This window comes from Saimiri boliviensis, chromosome 6 (assembly GCF_048565385.1).
Source record: "Saimiri boliviensis isolate mSaiBol1 chromosome 6, mSaiBol1.pri, whole genome shotgun sequence".
Classification (NCBI taxonomy): Eukaryota; Metazoa; Chordata; class Mammalia; order Primates; family Cebidae; genus Saimiri; species Saimiri boliviensis.
This window is the reverse complement of record NC_133454.1, coordinates 22609589-22631528: the sequence shown is the minus strand read 5'-3', so window position 1 is coordinate 22631528 and position 21940 is coordinate 22609589. Positions and strand designations below refer to the sequence as shown.

The window sequence follows — 21940 nt, the reverse complement described above, 5'->3', positions numbered from 1 at the left end:
CCTGAACTCAGTTCTTTCTGAGGCATACAATATTCTTTAAGCTCTGGAGAGACTTTTAGAAACCATTTCCTAAGCAGAGAACACGAATTTAAGAATCTTAGTGAAGCATTACTCTTCTGTGCTCCTCCAGCCTCTCGGGCAAATTCCATCACAGTACTTCTCTTTCCAATATTGTAATTTTGATTTTCTCTCGGTCCCCTGACCCCCAAACAGTGCAACCTAAATGACGAGTTCCTAGAGATCAGGGGTTGTCTGAGTCATTTCAGTATCCCAGGGCCCAGACCTGGACAGGAACAATGACTGTACTCCACAGAGGTCTGAGGAATGAATAAATGACTAACCAAGGTCAGGCCTGTCCCACTAATCCAGGATCCACGTCCTGGGACACTAGAGCTTGACGGAGCCTTTTATTCCAGTGATCGGTGGCCAAACGCAAAGTGCTGAAGAGAGCCTTCTCTCCAGGCAAACTGCCTGGATTTGGACCCCGCTTCCCAATTCCCATGCAAACTGTGTGACTTGGTCCAAGTTGCTTAAGGTCTCTAAACCTCAGTGAATTCATATGCACAACAGGGGAGGAAAAGAAGGATGGTTAATTCCTTAGACTCACCAGTCTGTCTCTACAGCCAAGTGTGAAGCACAGAACTGCCCTCGGGTGTTTTGTGACAATGAGACACAAATTTTCCAGAGAGAAACTTTTAGGCTGAGACTCTGTCTGCAAGTATGGAGCCCAGCATGCATGCCTGCTCCACACAGGAACTGATAGGCCACAACACAGGCCGCTCAATCAGCATTTGTGCCTCTCGTTAGTTCTGCAAAGTTTGGCTATGAGCCCTTTGAATATTCCCCTCTCTTTTCTCTCTAGTCTTCAGGAATTAGCTACTAAATGCTTAAAGGATCTTCTCCTAGCTTTCATGGCTCTCAACCTCTTTCTTAATTTCCATCTTTCTATCTGTGTACTATCCTGACTTATTTCTTTAAATATCTATTCTACCTCACTTATTTTCCCATCATTTGTGTCTGATCTGCTGTTTAATTTGTTCTTTCGGTCATTAATTTAAATTATCATACTTGAAAATTTCCGGATAGGCTATTTGGAACTTCTCAAAATCCACCTGTTTCTTGGTATTGTGTTGTTCTGTGGTTTTTATACATCATTTTCTCTCTTTGGTCATTTAAAAGTGTATTCATTTTATAGTCTTTTTCAGACTGTTAAGTTCTTGGGAGTGATAATCCTTCTGCATGTTGTAGTTAATGACTCCAGCTCATGGTCAATCACTTCCTGTGTGTTCTATGATTCTGACAACTCTTGGAAGGCTTGCCTTTCCTATAGGAATCTTGTATGGCTGAACTAACCCTCCAGGGTGGTTTTCTGATTACATTTGCTGGTTGCCCCAGTGGAATCACTCATCTGGGACTGCTTTTCAGGTTGATTTCTTAGGTTGGCGTTCTAGGACTACTCTAGCGTGTGGTTTAGATTTCAAGATCTTTTGAGGTATAGGCTTGGTCTCGTAGCACATCCCCCACCCCCAACCAGCCATGGCAGAGAACTGACTCCATGCCATCCTTCTGGCCTAGTAGGCACCATTTTTTTAGTCCTCTTCTCGGTGACTTGCAGCCTTTGAGGATCCCAGCACTATGTGGGGCCTCAGTTCCAATCTCCCACTGTGGATGTGCCCTGACTGCTGACTCTGAAAGTACTGTGTTCTGAGTCTCCCTGGCGCTGATGCTCCTGTGCGTCTCCCAGGCCTGCCGTAGATTTGGGTCCTGTGTCTACTGCTCTGGCCCTTAGCTTCATCTTGTTTCTGGAATTCAGGGCTCCCTTGTCTCCCTTTTCTTCTTTTTTCAATTTTATATACAAACAGTTGTACCTTGTCATCAGAGGGTCTCCGTATGACCCAGCCAGCCATTTTGCTGAAAATAAGAGTTCCAGCAAGAGTTCTAAGTCTCAATTCTCCCATCTGTAAAATGAACCATGAAACTTACTTCACAGAGATGCTGGGGGGATGAGGCAAGATCATGGATGTGAGGCACTTAGCAACAAAGCTAGCAACTAAACAAGTACTTGGTAAATGATAGTCACTATTAGCTTCTGTCCAGGCGCCTCCCTTGAACCATACCCTGGTAACGGTCTTAGGCCTGTTCTTTGGCCCTACCCTGGCCCCTCCCTACACACACATTACAGGCCAGCCCTTGCTGGATGATGCAGTTGAGCCTTAGAGAGCTGAAGTGGATAGACATGGCCATAGCAATGCACTGTAAATTAGGGTAGGCGAGGCCTCTGGGGATTTGCAGATTGGGGTGCTCTGCAATGGAAATATCACATAAACCATGCTCTTATGAGAGGCTCTGGCACTGTGGAATTTCTTACTCCATGCTTCACAGGTTAGAGTGATTAATGCCTCTATCTTCCTGTGCTGACGCTTACTAATCACTTATTTAACAAATATTTGCTGAGTAGTAAATGTGGACCAAACTTCCACCAACAGAAGCAATCCTATATAAATGAGATACACAAATGAGTAGGGCTTACAGCATTCTTTTTCAAAGGCTGCAGTTTACCAGACCAGCTTCTGAGTAAAACCCTCTTTACATTTTCGAATGTAGCATATGGCGGCCTGAAACAGTGCATATGGCTCTTCTACAGTGAGGGAGAAAGGTTCACAATTTAATTTTCTCAGGCATAGATGACAAATTTTAGAAGATTCACATTAAAAGGAAAAAAAAAAAAGCATACTGTGGGGGCAGAAATATAAATTTGGGGATAGACTAGAAACATATCAATATATAGTTTTGGGAATTCTCTGGTTTTTGGGTGGCTTGGAAACGTTTATAGTTTCCAAATACTTCATATCTCACTTAATTATATATGATACATAAGTTGGTTGACTTGTAAATTGTGTTTTGTATATTTGCTATTGCCATTCAGAGACCCTCATTATCACAGAAGAAAAAAAATCAAGAAAGCAGAGGATTTGCTTCTATTTCCTTCAAATTTTCAGTAAAACCCTCCTAAACCCACGCTTCTGGGACAGAACATTTTTTTGCCCTAGAAGTTGCCTTTTTCCTCAGAGTTCTAAACACATGCTCCCTTTTACACGGTGACAGTGAAAAGGGGCAGAAGAAAATGTCAAAAAGGCCAGGCAGGACCTGCAGGCTAGGGGCACAGCAATGCTGTACTCAAGAGTGACCCCTAATGGGGAGTAGAGGGCAAAGAAAAGGGGGAGAACAAGAAGGGGGCCCAGGCTCTGGGAGCACAAAATGGAACACTGCAAAGTGGTTCACCGACTCCTGACCCTTGAACTTGAAGCTCCGTGGTGCTCACATGCTGCCGGTGCTTGGAGGCCTGGCTTCTGCTAACATTTTCATCTATGGGCTCTGGCTGGAGGCCCTGCCATCCCCTCTCACTGAGATCCCTCTTTGATGCCTACCTTGCAGATGGGTAACAACTGACCTGGAGAACTATGGAAACTGGTGCATGGGAGAAAGAAATCCAATCTAGACGCCTGAAGACCCATCCTCTCCCCAGTATCTGCCTCTCTCCAGCCATGAGACCTGGGGCACATCCTTCCTGTGCTCAAGATGCAATTTACTCCTGTGAAACCAGGATACTCGGCTCTGCCAACCTCTCAGGACTTCCGAAGGGCTCCAGGGTTTAAAAGAGGGAACGAGGAAGTCAACAAAGTAAATTTGAATGTCTTTCCCATGCTGGTGGCTGTTCTCTGGAGCCCCTTCTGGGGACAGGGGCTGGGCACAGATTTGGGCCAAGTCGTCTGCTGGCCACGTGGCCCTTCTTTGAGTGAACCACCACAGTCCGGACTAGAAGCAGCTTCCTACTTGTTGTGTGACCTTAATGGCGGCCAGTGAGTGGTGGGCCCTTGGGCCCCTCGTTTCCCTTTCTCGTGTCTGCATCCTCACTGGGGAGGCCAAGGGTACATGGAGCAGTCTCAAAGCTGTGGGCCTGGCTGATGGCCACCTCCTGGCCTTTACACACCAGAGACCCGTCTCCCCTGGTGGCCGGCCTGCTGTGACTTTCACAGGAAGTAAAAGGTATGCAGGAGCGTGCTATTAAAGATGGGGGCAAAGCAACCTTCTCACCTTGACAGATCAGGACACTGGGGCTCAGGTTATGTGATTTCCCTGACATCGTACTGCTAGTAAAAGAGCAGAGCTGGGAATCTGGTCCGTTATCTTTCTCCATATCCAGCTGTTAGGCACAGTTCCACAGTGGACAACTCTTTATAGCAATGCTCCAGATTTTCTGGCTCCTCTCCACAGGGGGCAGAAATGGACTTATTTCTGTATCTCAAATGCATAGCACAGCGCCTTGCACACAGTAAGCATCACATTGGCTGAATGGATGAATGCATGCATGCATGCATTTTTTATGTGAGAATCCCAAATTAGACAGCTCCATCAGCTTGACGGGGCCAGTCAAGGGCCATGGGGTGTGATAGAAGCCATTCCCTAAAGGAAGAACTCATCCCTCTCCTTAGAAAAGAGACACAGGGAACACGCCTGTTAATGTTCACTTAGTACCCATTATACGGCTGGCAGAGCCTGTGTTAGGCACTGGATGTTCAGGAATGAAACAGAGTCACGCCTCTAAAGGATTTGGTATAGTGGGGCAGACAGAGACAACTGAGTGCTAGAGAAGAAGGAAGCAGAAGAGGCTGTGGAAGCCCAAAGATGGGCCGCCAACTCAGGCTGGGGGCTGGGTTATTTCCTGGAAGAGAGAATGCTTAAACTGAGACTAGAAGGATGCGGAAGGACAAAAAGGGGAATCGTGGTGTGGGATAGGGCAAGGTGGGGCGATCTGTGGAGCAGTAAACTATTTTTTTGTAAACAACTATTTTGAGTAGTTGTTTGCATGGTTCCTTCACCTCATAGCCCATGGACAGTGTACAGCAAGCCCATCAGTCTTTCTGTAGGCTTAACTTTTTCTTGACTTGACGACCCATTAGCCAACCTTATCTCACTCCTGTCTGCAGTCTGGCCACAGAACTGTTTTATAATAGCATCTGAGGAGGCCCTGGGGGTGGAAGGTGGAATGTGTCTCCCTTTCTATACACGCTGGGGAAAAGATTTTGTCATTTGCTATAACAAATTCTATGCCTTCTTTCAAAAGGCTTGCAAGTCTTTATCTTCTCCTTGGAACACAAGATTTTTAAAGGTCAATTTCTCTCTTGTCTCTTATCGTGAGAAATGTGGTTTAGAGATAGTCTGAAGGGTGACCAAATTCTATGGCTTTATGTGAACTCTCCCTTCCAGCAATCGGAGATGAGAAGGAAAAGGGAAGACAGAGAACTTTTTTTCTCAGTTTTCCTGAAAATTTTCCTTCTAGGTTGCATCTCTCAATTATCTATTGCAACCCATGACTGTTTTTTCATGGGGCCAAGAGCACCACAAGAAATTATCAGATCCTGAAGCTGCTTAAAGATCCTTTATCAGAAGAGGCTTCTGATGTGGTTGCTTAAATTCTAATGGAGTTTTTATCCTGGAGGCTTTTTAAAAAAACCTAAGTTCCAATCTAATCCTAGCGTTCCTGCTGAGCCACTGTGTGACTTTGGGCAAATCATTTCAGTTCTCTGAGCCTTAGTTTCCCTGCAGGTAAATGTCTGCTTTGCAAGTTTCTCGTAAAGACTGGAGATCATGTACGCACAGTGCCTAATACAGTGCCTGGCACTCAGGAATGTGCTCAACAACGGCTATTGTTTTCCTTTATGTACATTTGGATTCTTTCCTAGCAGTGAGCGTGTAACAGGTTGGAATACAGATTTTAACAAAAAAATAAAAAATAAAAAAGATCAAAACATATTATATAGAGAAATATACCATCATCTTAAGTGAAAAAAACAATGTAAAATGTCATAGAGGATGTAATTCCAATTTCTAAAAATGTTTATTTATAAATATATATTTTATAATAAATATCATGCTTCTGTGATTGCAGGTGGAAAGGAGCACGAGAAACACAACTGATATCTGTAGTTGATAAACTGAGTCTTAGAGAAGTTGAGTAACTCACTCAAGATCACGCAGTCAGCAAATCAGGGAGCCAGGGGCGGAGACAATCTGGGTACAGATCCTGTGCTTTGAATCACCGCGCTATGTTGCCTCTCGTGTACTTTCAATATACAACCTGTGATCCTCAAAGCAACTCTGCCAGGTAGGCATTATTATCCTCGTTTTACAGTGACTTCGCATCGTTGGGACATGGTGTCACCATCTTTGAAATGGGCATGAATAAACATCCCCGTGAGAGGATACAATGAGAAGACGCACGTGTCTGTACTTAATAAGAGGCTTCACAAAGCATACAGTACAAATGGGGCATGCCTTTTTTGTTAAGTGGGACCCACAGAGGCTTCAGTTTGAGTGGGTGAGTTAGGGCCCCTCTGCTTGCCTGCCTGCTGGTCCCTCCCAGGAGACAGTGCCCAAGATGACAGCATTAGGAGACTGGCAGTCACCGAGTCACATGAAGGATCTGTTTTCCATTTAAAAATCTAGCCATCAGCCACAACTGAAAACAAAAACAAACCAATAAAGCTACTCCTGGCTCAGTCATATTGTTTAGCTGTTTGTTTGTTTGAGACAGAGTCCTCCTCTGTTGCACAAGCACAATCTCAGCTCTCACCAACCTTCGCCTCCTGGGTTCAAGTGATTCTCGTGCCTCAGCCTCCTAAGTAGCTGGGATTACAGGTGCACACCACCACACCCAGCTAATTTTTTGCATTTTTAGTAGAGACTGGGTTTCACCATGTTGGCCAGACTGGTCTCGAACTCCTGACCTCAAGTAATCCACCTGCCTCAGCCTCCCAAAGTGTAGCTTTTTTTCTTTTTGTCTCATAGTTTAAAAACACTGCTGTAGCATTCTTAATGAAACTTGATTTCAAGTTTCATTTAAAATGTGTTGTTTTAAGCCAAGCAAATTGTGAGGGAATAGTAACCAGGAGTTCTTAGATAACTTGAAGGGCCACAGAGGTCTACAACGGGCCCTATGTCTGAGATCCAGACACAGTGACAAGCTCTAATGTTACCAGACCTCACATACTCTGGTAATTTCTGCCAATGGCCAGCTGTGTGACCTCTGCAAAATACTCGCTAAGCTTCCTTTTCTTTGTCATAAGGAAATCGTTAAGGGGATAATAATGCCACATTCCTAACAGTGTGGTTGGGTGGATGCACAATGGCTTTGCAAACCCTAAAGTGACATACAAGTTTTCATGCTCTGGTAGGCTGTGTAGTACCGCTGCAGCCTATTTAAATCTGAGTAAGTACTCACACTACACTTCTAGGTGGAGGATAAATCACTAGGAGAAGGCAGAAGTGCTCTAGGTTCACAAGGCCATGTGGCATGGCTGAAGAGTCTAGTCTAGGCCATGTCATGACTTTCTTTGTGACGATGACATGTGTGATGTCACCTCTCCTCTCTGGGCTCCAGCTGTCCTGTCTGTAAACATGCAGGAGCAGGAGTTAAAGTCAGTGTTCTCTGATGTCCCTTTCGGTCCTGTTACTCAATAGGAAACTCTGTTAATGCCTTCCCAAGCCTTGAGTCGCATCATCTAAGAACAACCACTCAGCGAGACTCTAACACGATTTCCCTCCGGCCTGAATGATTTATTTGGGATCACGCTGTATACCCTGTCACGGCTGAAATAAAGGCACTTATTTAATTCTGCTTCCATCAGATTGAGTCATTTGGATGACAGTTTCTTATAAATGACTGTGAGCTTCTTGCGGAAGACGGACTCAGCCATGTTCCCTGGTCTTTATGTCTCCTTGGAGAGGAGCACGGTGCCTTGTAGATCGCAGGAGCCTGACAAAGGCGTGCTTGACTGAACTGAAAGCAGCCCACTGCAGATATGGCTTACTCACGTGTCCTTTCTTCCTCTCCCTCCACTAAAGCTGTCCCCATTTGGCCAAGGCACAGAACGATGAAGAGGCCACTTGGGGACATTCTACCCTCTATGGTTGTTTCATCTATGCCACCCTGCAAAGCAGGGGTCCTACCCATCTTCCCCTTGGCTGCTGCAATAGGTGGACAGCCCACTGAACTGAGAAGGCCCTGAGGTGAGACGTTTCCTCATTTCACACTTGAGAACCCAAGGTAAAGGACCCTCAGCAATCTGGCTTTCCCAGCTGGTTTTATTTCCAACCATGATGACCCATGGGATATCTTCCTGGCTGGACTAAAAGTCTCATGGGACAGAAACCACATCACAGTTCCCAGTAGGGAACCCAGGCATCTGGTATCAGTTGAATAAGTGGATGCTCCTTTATCCCGGCAATGATCCCACTGCATTGCCATTACTTGCTGTTTCTCTCTGCCTCTATGTTGTGACCTTCACAAGGGTAGGGACTGCATCTTATTAATCTCTGATGCCCTAGTACCCAGGACAGTGCCTGATGCAGTGTAGACACTTGGTTTACATTTGTTGAGTGAGTGAAGAAAGTATATGCAAGCTCATTTTAGCCCATAACATGCTCCAAAAATGCAAGTGGCATATTCTCTCACATTTGGGAATTTTTCTGATTGATCTTTTCCACCTTCCACTGGCTCATCTCTCAGAACAGCTGGAGGGGGCTCTATTCCCCTGGGGTCTGAATCAGCCCCATTTCCTATGACAAGGACCTCTCTCTTCCCCCAGAGCTGTGGGATTTGAGCTATGGTTTGCCCATGCCCCATGTTAACACTGGTGAGTTCTAGTGCTAGGAGGGCTGGCTCTGAAGAATGGCAAACAGGATACACTTGAATTGTATTTCATGGGAGATAATCAATGAGCCTTGTTCTATAATCTATACTTGTATGCATACTGGGAGGGAGAAAGGTGTGCCCTTTCCCCATATTTCCTAAAGACATGCAGTTCTTTTGCTGCCCAGCTGTTCAACAGCTGTTTGAAGGCTTTGGCCAAGACTTTTGACTCATGAGAAGGAAATGGTGGCTCCTCTCCTCCCCTTTTCTTCTACTACATGAATGTTATTATTAGTCATTGGAATTGTGCCTACACAGGCAAAGTGAAGGTGAATGCTGAGGAAATCATGCAGATAATGCAGGCTGACATCTCTTTCCCATGAAGAGCAACTATAAATGCACTTCACCTTGCCTGAAGACAGGGGTGCTTGGTGCCCTTCCCTGCTTTGCCCTGTCTTGGTCCATGATGGTATCTCTAAATAGAAAGCCCTTTCCTTTCCAGGGAACTCCTACCCATCCAAGCATCAGCTTCTTGATGAATGTTCTCCAACTCCCGCAACAACCAATATCTAACTCTACAACAGCACTTATCACAGTTTATTACACTTAACTCTGGGTCTTTCTCCCTCATTTGAGTTGCTGGTATACAGGGACAGGACTTCCTTATCTCTATGCCTGGCATAGGGCCCAATTCTAAAATAGGAACTCTGGATATTTAAGGAGCATAAAAAATTAATGAACTCCACAAGTTTCAGATTGGTTAAGGGATATTTCAACCCGGCAAGATCACGGGAGAACACAGAACTTCTGTTTCTGCCTAGCTACTGTGGCCAGCCGCACAAGCTGCTTGTTGACAAGTGTTCCACTGGGCCCAGGCCTGGGTGCATCAGGCCGAATTACCTCCTGGATTTAGGCAGGAGGCAGAAGGGCTGCAAGCTGGCTGGCTCAAAGACCAGTGCTCTGAAACAGCCCTTTCTAGGCCACTGAAACCCACTCAAGGCAAATAAACCGCAGAAATCGCAGTATCACACGCTTGGCCTTTTAATTCTTACGGTGCTTCGGGGTTTGAGAATCCCTCTAAGTAGAAGATTCCCAAAGGTTAGGATGCTGAGTTTCTGACCTATTGATTTTCTACCCTGTGCAACATATTAGAAAGTCTTTTGGTATAAATATAAGGGAGCCATACAGACTTGTCTGGACTAAGCCAACTGGTAGGCCATTATTAGGAAGAAAGGGTTAAGTGTTTGGATTTTTTATTCATATCTTTATCTTTCTATTCTCCTAATAACCACCTGCGAGTGGAAGAATCAGGAATGATTGATATATCTTCCAAGTAGGACAGTAGAACACATTTGGTTTTATTTATCCAAGTTAATGCAGCAGAAAAGTGAAGGTTAATTCTATGACTAAGATAAGGACTGAAATGGTACTCAGGAGCCAGCTGCCTCCTTTTATATATGGGGAGAGTGAAGCCCAGAGCCACCGAGTAGCATGTGTAAGGATGCACAGGTAGTCAAAGCCAGAGCTGGAATTCAGGTCTTTGCTCTCAGCTAACGAATGTTCTATAAGACGAGCAGCTCTTTCCTTGGGCTTTGACAGTCTAGCACTTTTTAAAAACCCAAAGCAAAAGCCATTTCTATTACAAAAGGTATCTGCTGGAGTAAGTGAGGGTACCCTCCCGAAATAGAGGAGAAGAGACCTTGACCGAAGGTAACTCAACCTCCATCCCTTGGAGAAGCATCCCTCTGCAACTTCTGTGATAAAAGAATTAGATGTTCTCTGTTTATGCACCTCCAGTGAGGGGGACCCATAACTTTGCCAGACATCTCATTCTACTGTTGAATTGTTAGAAACCTCTTTCTTCCATATGCGTTCTCCTCCATACTGGCTGCTGTATAACAATTACTTTCATTTACATTAGCTAATTTTAATGGATTCAAAGGGAACACCTGTGATATGCACTCATCCCTAAGCCACATGCGCAGTTTTCTGCCTGCGCCGCAGGTCCCCCTGACTGGACAACTGGTGTCTTGGTGGCCTGTTAGCTCGGTAATTCCTATTCTCCACTCTGGGCCTCCTGCCCTCCGGAGCTGCCTGTGGCCCACGGATGCCGAAGCCCTACCTCCATCGTTGTCTTTGCTGTCACCGCAGGCGGTCTCCATGGAAGTGTCACAGCCGGCTCCTCTCCAGCCCAGCTGGCAGACGCAGTGCCAACCATTCAGGTCTAAGGTACATCTGCCGTTGCCATTGCACAATCCAGGGCAACCCTCTGCAAGACAAAGTACAGAGTCGAGGTCTGATCACCCAGAGCCAACTGCCGTCTCACACACACACACACACACACACACACACACACACACACACACACACGCAACCTACCAACTTCCAAAATGCCTTCATATCCATCAGCACACGAATGCCCACAGCAGCCCAGGGAGGCAGGTATCATTGGGAATTGCCACTTGACAGAGAAGGCAACTGAGGCTCAGAGAGGTGAAAGGACTTGCCAAGGTCGCACAGTCAGAAGTGGCAGGAATAGGTCTGAAACCCACACCTTCTGCATCTAAAAGCCCCTCTTTCAAAAGTGACAGGGATTCTGGAGCTGGAGTCAGTAGAGGTCGGCCTGTCAGAATCTAACCAATGAAGTTTTCTGCCTGATCCCTGCTTCTTGTTCATTCTCATGTGTTCCTCTGATCTTTGGCGGCTGTTTAGCACAAAGGAAACATCTTTCTGTCTATTCCTCCCCTTCCTCAGCACTTCTGGGTATCATTCTAAAGGGTGTTACTTTTTCCAACTCTTGCAGTAGGTCAATTTTATTGGACCCTAGGCTTTTCATTTATTGTGTCCTATTTTCTCCTAAACAACTGTCTTTGCTTTGAGGAAGAGGGCTTGGGGCTTTTTCTTACCATCCTGTCTATAGCTACACTTAGAAAAGGGCTCTGCACACAGAGGAGCTGCGATCACCATTGTGAAAGACTAACTAGGGCTGCCTCTGAGTGCAAGGTAGGTACAGCCAGGCTGCTCTGCTCTCATTACGCTCATATGCACATTTATCTGCCTGTCTGTCATTTATGAAGCACCTTCTCTAGGCTAGCACTGGAGGTACAGAAATGAGTAAGACCTATTCTTATTCATGAGGAGCATGAAGCCTATCAAAGGAGACAAATTTATATAGGCAAAAAAAAATCACTGCTAAATGCCCTAAAGAAGATGTACAAAATATGGTGGGAACTTAACACAGGTGTGGCCATCTGAGACGGCTGTAGATGATTTGATCAAGAAGGGTCAGGCAATATTTTGTGTTGGTTCTCCTTGGACTATATTATAAAGTGGGGGAGTTTAAAAAAATGCTATTAAAGTAGAATTGCAGGCTTTTTGATTGCCACATCATTAAACCTCCGTGAGTCTGTGGCTCAGAAATCTATGTTTGAGAATATGTTAAGTTACAGGGTTCACTTCAGCTTCTATTGTGCTACTTGGTTTTCACTCAAGTCCTTATATTAACAATCCTGCCAACCCCCTTCTCCAAATGGCTATCAAAAACCACCTGTCACTGGCATACCTTCCATCTCCTCTCTGCCCCTGCTCAGCCTTGGGAGAGGTATGGATGTGAAAGCACTGTGTCAGCTATAAAGCATAATTTGTTTTATCATTATGAGCAGCAAAGCGCTCCAAATACGGCTACAAACTGAATTTTCTGCAATGAAGTAATGGGAAATTGACTCATTACTCTTAAATGGGCCAACAAATGTGAAAGTGGCTGTCCAGTACAAGGCCCGGCCCAAGAAGCCACTCACTAAGTGGCTGATCAATCAGAATCTAAAACCCGAGTGTTTCAGGGACTTTTGATAGCTGTTATTCAAAAGTAAAAGAAAAGAACATGTTTATTTCCACTCGAGATGTTCAACAAAGCAACCAATCAATCTGGCCACTGTGTTTTCCATTCAAAGGAAGAAGCATGTATCGATTGTATATTCCAGCCTAGGAGGGATTCCTTGAAAGTTAGAAGTATATGTAGACTATGGGATTCTGTACAGCAGGAGCCTACTGGGAAAAATGGGAGGCTACCAGAACGGCCACTCCAAAAAGTGACTGAGAAAGCAGTTGTAAAAGTGAGCCTCAGGGGCAGAGCTGTGACACACAGGTAGCTGTCCAGGCAATCTGACTTGGTTGCCAACATCAGCCACCTCTAGTGATCTAAGCAATCACAGCTTTCTGTTTTCCTCAATTCGTCTCATGTCAACTTTTGTCCGTCCAGCTGGAACTTGTTTTCAATTAAGTTTGTATTTGGAATTAGTCATGGAGGAAGTAGGGTCCAATCTTTAAGAATGATAGCTGACTGCTTCCTTTTGCTGTAAGATATAGCCTCTCATAAGACGCAAAGAGTATCTCTTGTGTAAGAGCATAAGCTTGAGAGGCATATCAAAGTTTGGCTGTACCACTCAGTGGCTGTATGACTTAGGCACGATATTGAATTTCTTTGAGCCTCAGTCTCTTCTAAAACGGGGTTGTTGGGAGGGTTAAATAAGATAAGGTATGCATGATGCACAAAGCCTGGCATACAGCTCAAACACAGTATCTGAATCTTCTACTCACCTTTACCTTCTCTCTATTTTGGGCAGAGGGCATATAATATCATGTGCTGTACCCATAACCTCAGGTGAGGCTCACAGAAAGGCAAAATAGGAAACTGAGGCAGTTATCTAGATCAGAGTCAGCAAACTTGTTCTGTAAAGACCCAGAGAATAAATAGTTTAGGCTTGTGAGCCATATGGTCTCTTGCAATTACTCAACTCTGCCATTACAGCTTGAAAGCAGCCATACATAATTTTAAATGAATAAGCATGGCCGTGCTCCAACTAACCTGATTTACAAAAATAGGTGATGGGCCCGATTTGGTCTTTGGGGTATAATTTGCCAACCTCTGGTTTTAGATGCTTCAGGACAGTGAGACAATGACAGCTGTCACATACTAAGGGTCTACCAGGGCTGGCCACTGTGCTAGGCATTTTACATAGATTTTTAAAATAAGTAACTTTTTGTTAAAAATGTTCAGATATGGATTTTCCAGAGCAGATCCAATTTCATACCATTTAATCCTAAATTTTTAAGAAAAGCCCTGTGTTATAATAGAGTGAGGACGCTGGAGTTGGACAAACCTCAGTTCAAATCCTCGTACCATCATTTTACTTACTATCTGTGTTAAAATTGGCAAATGATTTAACTCTAAGCTTCAGTTTTCTCATCTGTAAAATGGAGATAATACCTGATTCAGAGTATTTGAGAATATTAAATGAGATAAGATATACCAATTATTTAGCACAGTGGGTAACATAAGTAGGCATTCAATAAATGAGAGGTGTTATTACTATTGGATTTACTTGTTTTAAGTTTGCATAATTTCACTAAGAAATTCATCTAAACAAGAAAATAACCCTTTGCCAGTCTAAGTTGTATAATATTTATGTCAAAAGCTATGGTTCTCATAAATAGTTTCTTCCCAAAGACAGCCAAGACAAGCACTGGGCTTGTCTCATGGTGCCATGAACATGCAGTGTGGTGGGAGGTGGCATGATGGGTTCAGGACCATGAGTCCCAATATAGGCCACCATTCATGCTTTCTTAGCATACCGTACTTCTCTCAGTAGCAGCTGTCCTAAGGATACTTCAATAATCCATTCTGCAATTAGTTTCATTGTCTTACTTCTTCCGTTAGAATGTACCAGTGCCTGCATATAGCAGACACTCAATATGTATTTGCTAAAATGAATTAACAAACAAGACAAGAAACCCGGGCTCTGTCCTGACTAATAGGAGGGGAGTTGGGAAAGTTACTTTCTTTCTTTGGGCCTCAATTTCCCCATTTATAAAATAAGGATTTGGATGAGCTGATCTATTAGGTCTTTCTGGCATAACCAACCCAATAGAGTAGGTTGAAACAACTTCAAGTTAGCTGATTCCGTTCTTAAATTCAACAAACTTTACTCAGTACCTGCTGGATGCTGGACTCTCTGTTGGTTTGGGGGTACACAGAGACAAGATGTATCATCTGCCCTAAAAAATTGTATATTCTTTTTATTTATACCATACTTTGTTCTAGGAAGGGTTGAAAATAGGACTTATAATCACAAACCACACTTCTCAAAGTGAATCTTGTGAAACAGTAATTCTGTGAGGTCCTCAACAACAAGCTTCTGCAGTCAAATAAGTTTGGGAAACACTGCATCCTACACTCTTATAGTCACCCTGAGTATCAATATATTAAGGATTCCAAGAAGTCTTAGAATAAAGAAAGCTGCTTATTTGATTACTAGAGCATTTTACAGTTTGACCTCAGAACTCTTTCCCCCCACCCCGCTACTAACCTGTGTAACATTCCATTCCATGGAACCCTCTCTGGGAAGCCCTGCTCTAGTGAACTCCTGTGGGCACATGGCATCTTGGGCACATAATCCATGCTGCTCTGAGGCTGCCTGTAAAGATCATCACCAGATCTTTAGTGGGATTAGGTAAATGAATCATTGAGGTGCCAGTTGGGAAGATGCGGAGCAGGTGTTCTCAGGGAGGGTTAGCTCTAGATGTGAAATCACAGAGAATCACAAATGTGAAAATCCACAGTCGATTTCTTCAAATGAACCAAGTGATACCCTGGAGATCTGCATTACCCTGTAAGTTTCGGATGGACTTTGAGTACCTGTGGGTGTAACAAGGTTTGCTTTCATCCAGCCATTTGCTTCCAGGATAATCACACCCCCATTAGCCAGCATGAGGAAGCCTCCTCCTTTAAGGATGACTTGCTGACTTTCTTAAAGTAATGTGCCCATCTTTACCCACTGCTGAGGCTGATTAATTCCACAAACCCCAAAACTTATCAATATTTCAGAGAGCCCACCTGACAGTAAAAATCCCTTCTGGAAGGACTCACATGAGGCATTTGCTAGCGTCAAAATAATGTAATTTTAAAGTTTAGAGAAGGGATAACAAAGCTTTTCAAAAGAAATAATGCCCTTTAAATGACAAGGGCCACTTTATCGTCAATCTCCTGCTAAGGCCTTATGAAGAAGCCCTCCTTGCAGCTAGCACCAGGTATGATTAGAAGACTTTCAGGATCCTTGAAAGTATTTTTCATTTCAGTGGCACGGATGCTATCCAATACACCTATAACATATCAAATGGCCCACTTCGGTATGTTTCTCTTATTAGTCCTCTTGTACTTTTTTTCTCTCTCTAGTCACTTCCCTAGACAAAGCCATCATCATGTCTTACCTAGATGACAGCAATAGTCTGCTAATCAGTCTTCTTGTTCTCAATAGTTCCTCCTCAATTCTCCTTTCACAATAGGGCCAGCCTGGTTTTCCAAATCACAAATGTGATCTAGTTATCATCTTGTTTTTAAAAACCTTCAGAGCCTTTCTCATATCCTATGTTAAATTCCACAATCTACAAGGCCCCAACAATCTAAGTTGGTGGGGTGGCTACTTTCTAAATGGTGGCCTTTGGACTTCCCTGTCATAACCCTCATCATACTTTGTTGGAATTATTTATTTTAGTGTCTTCTCTGTTAGACTGCAGGCACCTTGAGAGCAGGAACCATATCTGTTGTGTGGTATGCATATTTCCTAGCTCTGAGGAGTTCAGCATATTTGTTGAGTAAATGTTGTTTCTTTAGCCTCTACCAAAGCAACTGGGAAGCAATGAACAAAATCTGGCCCATCTCTGAACAGTAAAGCACTCTACTCCGACAAGACCTGAGCTTCCATGAGACAGACCTCTGAATTCTTTTTTTAGAATCAGTATCCATCATACCAAAATATCAATCAGATGAGGGCTTGGGTTAGACCTAGATTTTGACAAGAAACATTTGCCTTTTAAAGCAAGTTATGATTCATTGACCTAATCCACCTAAAGTTCTGGTGATGATATTTTCTGAACTAAAGATCAGAAGAGGTGATCTGGGAAAGAATATGGGCCACTTCTCAGTGAGGGTGCCAGTTTGGAAGATGTGGTGTGGAGGAAAATGTATTGGAAATTATGGACATTCTCAATGACTTATGGTGACAGAAGATAGAATGTCAGAAATATGGATAAAGCCAGGAAACGTAAAGCCCTGGCTCCGCCACTTATTAGAATTGTGACCCAGGATGACCCACTCAACTTCCGTTTACTATTTCAATCAAATGGGTATCATTGTATCTGTCACCCTAAAAAAAAAAAAAAAAAAAAATCACATGACTCACTTAAGACTCATGGATGTGAAAAACTTCACATAGTAGGAAAATTTTCCATCAAATAGAAGGTAACATGATAAAAGTTAGCCCAACCCTGAAGAATCCTCTGCTAATGATCATGTTTGAAATGCCTGTTTTAAAGAGGCTCGGAGGTACTACTCTTTCTTGCTGGAATGATTTTCTTCTCAGTTGAGGACCAGCACATGAAACATAAAGACCCCGGCTCCTCTTCCATCTGCTGGGTCCTGTGCAACACCTTTGCTATACTTGGCAGAGCTGTCCCAGCTGAAAAGCATTTAGTCAGTTATGTTTCCCCAAAATCCTTTCCATAAGTTTTAAAACAGCTGTTGCTACCTCTTATTAAAAGCCAATCTAGCCTTTTCCTTTATAGTTTCAAAAATTAATCTAGCTAATGAAGTCCTTCTTCAAATTAAGGGTGAGAATAAGAATATGATGATAAAACAGCATAATTCATACTTATTGAGCATCATTCCTGCCCATATACTAAGCACTTTGTATTTGTTACTTCACTTAATCCTCATGCTAGCCCTGTGAGGTGGGTCCTGTTAGCAAGAGAAGAGAAGTTAAATCCTTAGTGTGTTGAAGCTGGGATTCAAACCCAAGCAGTCTGAGTCCAGAGTGTGTCCCTATCTGCTGAGCACATATTTTGTACCAGGTGCTGGGTTAGGGCCTGAGAACAAAAAGATGAACAGGACAAGGTATTTCTCCTCAAGGAGCTTAGAGTCTTTCAAGAGCACACATATCTGATTATTCTGAGACTTATTCTTAGAGCAATGTGGCCTATTTGGAAAATTAGGTACCACCTAATTAATGTAAATGTTTAAAAAGGAAGGAATTACTTTGCCTTTAGGGAATAGTCTTCAAAGATAAAACTTACCAAAGTCAGGCCTTCCCTGAAAAGGAAAAGAAACAAACAGACAAACAAAACAAACAGACCCTCTGCAACCTGAGGTCAGGGGTCTGTTTGTCCCCTTGTCTCCAGACCCTGGCACAGGTACCTAGTACACAGTGGGTGCTTCATAGATGCCTGCTGGATGAATAAACACCGTAGAACTAAAAAGTAGTCCTTAATATTTTTTGCTCTCGGGTCTCTTCCTTTCTCAGCCCACCCACCCTGATGGCCAGCATCTTAATTCTGGTGGACCAGGAGCCATAACAGATGGGCAAGCTGACATGAGATGGGGTGGAAAGAGTGAAAGGTGTATGTACGTGGGGCGGGGGAGGGAAAAACAAAAGTACAATGGTGTTGTCAGAAACAGATCTGGGCATACCTGACACTCCAGGTATATCAACCACCTATTGACTGAAAACCCATGCCCTTTGGGCAATGGATGCTGTGACAAAACTGGGGATGTGGTAGCATCTAGACATCATGCTTATGGGGTGTATATGCATTTTTATATACACATTTCTTCTTTTATGCTCATACACAATCACACACACACAAAGACAACAGGAAAATAGAGGAAGGAAGACCATACCTTTAACTACCCTATCCAGATAGTGAGCTAGGGAGATAAAAGACAGGACATTTAAGGTAGGATCGAGTAAGTGCAATACCGCCTGCCACATAACCATGCCAGATGCTGAAGAGACAAAGGGATTGTGTCCCACGTTTGGGACTGGCCTATGCCACGGCGGGAAAATAAAACCAAAGACGGGACAACACGGGAGAGGAGGAGGAGGGAGAGCAAGCATTCTCCGGGAATGGCCTAAAGGAACTTCAACTCATTCTGTGATCCGGGCATTTGGAAACGTGATCACAGAAACAAGAAGACATACGGATAAGGAAAACAGACAAGGGAGGATGGGAAGCTGCAAAAGTGGCCACACTCTTGCTCTGCTAGCTTTGTCTGGCTTTACAGAAAACCAGAGCCTGTCCCTTGGACTACTCAGAGCAGCATCCAACCTCCCTACAGGTGAAGCAGCCATACCGAGAACAAGTGGCACCCCATCTGGGCATTTCCAAGAGGTATTTCCAAGAAGTTGGAATTTACAAATATGCAGAATTTGAATAATCTCTGATATGCACTAGTGAAGGAGGTTGAGTCTTTGGTCAAATATGTTGCTAGATTGTCTGTTTAACATTCTTGAATTTTCCATGTACACATGTGCCCACAGATGGTTGATTGCCGAATGCTTAGTGTTCTAAGTTAGATGCATCCCTCCTTTGCACATCTTGCACAGACTATGAGGTGCAGGTCAATGGATGGCACTGTAAAAAACAGGACAAAGAGGAGAAAACCCGACCACTTTTCAATGCTTATTAACTCTGAAGACAGAATGATGTGTTTTTTGTTTTCCAGTGGAGGGGCTGTGTCCAAACCTTGAATTATTTGGCCTTCTAAAGTTTTGCTTATTTGAGGATGGGTATCAAAGGTCGCTCTGAAGTAAACCCCACTGTGCATATATATGGGTGTCCGGCTGTGTGTTTAGAGCAGGGCAGGCCTCTTAATCCCCAGCATAAATCACTAATACTATTTCACCTGCCCGACCTAGGCTGTAGCTATAGCCCTTCGAGGAGCTTCTCTTTCCCTATCTCTCCACACCTCCCCCTAGTATGTTCTGCAAAGGCTATGTAGCTGGGCAGTCTTCTGAAGAACATGATGCCTTCAGCCAGGCTGCATTCCAGCTTCAGCTCAATTTCACATACGAATCAAAAGTCCATCAGACAGGACTGGACTGCAACGGTGTGGCCTTATCAGGAATCCCTAGGGCTCTGTAAACGTTCTTACTCTCTTCAGAAAAAAAAATAAATAAATTATATTTTTTCAATTCTCTGGATAGAACAGACACTGTTGTTCATCAATATATATTAGTCACAAAGACTAGTGGATGAGAAGCTGTGTTCTCAGTCCAGGTATCCCTGTGGTCTCTGGTTCAAGATGAAATATGCTTCTGGAGGCTGCACAGCCAAGTGGAAAATTGGGAAGAGGAAATTTTAACTGAGGCCACATGCTTTTCTTAATTCTTATAGATGTTGTGGAGTCCATGAGATGCAGAATATAATATGGGAACATGAAAGAGAGTACTTACTAAGCAGCGGTGAGTAAACAAAGCTATGGAATGCCAAGCAATGAAAAATGGGGACAGCTCACACAAAAAATGGCCTAGGAAATATCTCTGGCTAAAGGGAAAGCTTTCTGGATTCTTGGTCCATCTGTCACTTTAGTCTTAGCCAAGCTAATTCATCTAATTTTGCAAAGTGGCCTAAGATTTCTTATTATCTCGTCTCCCAGGATATGTTATCAAAGAGTATGAATACATACAATTACCCAGCTCTAGTGGTTTTCTTAGCTTTCGTATCTGCAGAAATTTTTTGGAGGGTCCTAATAATAAGTTCTTGTAATAACTCTGAATCCAGTTACAGAAGAGGTGGAGTGACCCTAGATTTCTCTCTCAGGGATGGCTTGGCTGGATAAGACTCCATCACTGGGATCCAAGTCTTCGTATCACTGTGCAGTATACACTTTGAGGGAGTTCTCTGATGAAAAGAAAACTTTGTCTCCAAACTTAATGGTGGTATCATGGTTCTGGTGGTGAGTGAAGATTATATCCATTCTAAAGGGTAATCTCCCCAGGGCCAGTGGCTGACTTAAGAGAACTCCTTCTCTTCTAAAGCCATTTCAGTTTCAAGAACCACGTAATCATGAAGAGCTCTATTCAGTGAAAGTACGTTTTGGATACCTTCACAAATTCTTACTAATTTCTCCAGACCATAGGTAGGAAAAGAAGTCACTGGAAAGGGTTACCATCAGCATTGCGAGTTTTCAGGAGACAAGAGTAGACACTCAGAACTTCAAATCCTGACTCCACAAATCAAAAGGGATTCCTTTGCTACAAAGAGCCCCCAAACCACACTGTGAATCCAAAAGCTGCGAACAGCTAGTAAATGCCAAGTCCATGAGTTTTCCGGGAATGGAACGGACCTGCCTTGTCTTTGGCTATTGAAAATGGGAGTGATAACTGAGTCTTTGAACTTTAGTGCCATGTATTTATAAAAGGCACATGCAGAAGTCCATACTGTAAGTCGCTCTTATTGTTTGAAAACTTTGGCACATATGCTCTTGAGTACAATTGTTTAAAAATTCATGATTTTAAAGTACCAACTTTTAGGAAAGATGACGCAGAGTCTGCATGATGGAAGGTGGATTCAGGACTTCGTCAATTCCTGCCCCTTTCTCTTCAGAACTTCAGGATGAAGATGATGGCAGTAGTCATCTTTCCTCTTGGGCCACACTTGTTTCTTTGGCATTGGACACACGTTTCTCGTGTTCCTACTATGTTCTTATCTCTATGTGAAAAGTCGGAGATAGTAGTGACACTATAGCTATTTATGCTACAGACTGAGCTTTTGGCATGAGGTTGGTCTGTGCAGTCTCAGGTCTCTTTGGCATTTCTGATCACCAACATAAGAACTTCTTTCCTTGACTTGCCTCTACCAACAGAGGTTTCCAAAGGTTTCTCTTGGGATAACCTTAAGAATCTTCAGGGGCTCCCTATCCAAAGTTATGGAGAACATGGCAAGAGGCCTTCCGTTCTTATTCTCCAGGAGACTCAGGGCAACTCTAAGGGCTGCATCACTGGTACAGGTTAGGCCACAGGAAACAAGAATCACTACAGCAGGAGATGGGTTGGTGGTTCTAGTCATCCGAGCTTCTTTCAGATGGATGACACACCACCAAAGAGATGTTCTTGCTAAGCTCTTGGATTCATTAGTGCTCTTCTCTCTTTGGATAACTGGTCAGTGACACCCACACTGAGAGAAATTCACAAAGTCAGGTTCCCACCTTTACCACATGTGGGCTGAAGTCTCCTAGAATCATCAGCAAATCAAACTCATGCTCTGATCACTTGAGGTAGATCCCTGTAAATTTTCTTTTTCTCCTTGTCAGAATCTGTCCTGGCAAGCCGCAGGTCCTGCTGTGAATGAATGCTTTCCAGTGGGATAACCATAGTGTTATCACAGGTGCTGATACCTCATGAGTGATTTGTGGGC

At 43.7% G+C, this 21940-nt stretch overlaps 1 protein-coding gene and 1 long non-coding RNA gene across 6 annotated transcripts in view; one reads left to right on the top strand and one right to left on the bottom strand.

Moving 5' to 3' along the window:
* Positions 1 to 4317, top strand: part of LOC141584803 (uncharacterized) — a 39620-nt gene extending 35303 nt beyond the window's left edge. The window contains exon 3 of the long non-coding RNA XR_012517985.1: positions 3436 to 4317. This is a non-coding gene — a long non-coding RNA (uncharacterized LOC141584803). The remainder of the gene's footprint in view (positions 1 to 3435) is intronic.
* The window catches only part of TENM4 (teneurin transmembrane protein 4), a 3045593-nt gene that overhangs the window by 100732 nt on the left and 2922921 nt on the right, over positions 1 to 21940 (bottom strand). For all 5 annotated transcript variants that reach the window (XM_074400388.1, XM_074400391.1, XM_074400392.1 and 2 more), the window contains 2 exons: positions 18423 to 18449; positions 10815 to 10961 (listed from right to left, as the gene is read on the bottom strand). In XM_074400388.1, the coding sequence (XP_074256489.1) occupies positions 10815 to 10961; positions 18423 to 18449 (174 nt within the window). The remainder of the gene's footprint in view (positions 1 to 10814; positions 10962 to 18422; positions 18450 to 21940) is intronic.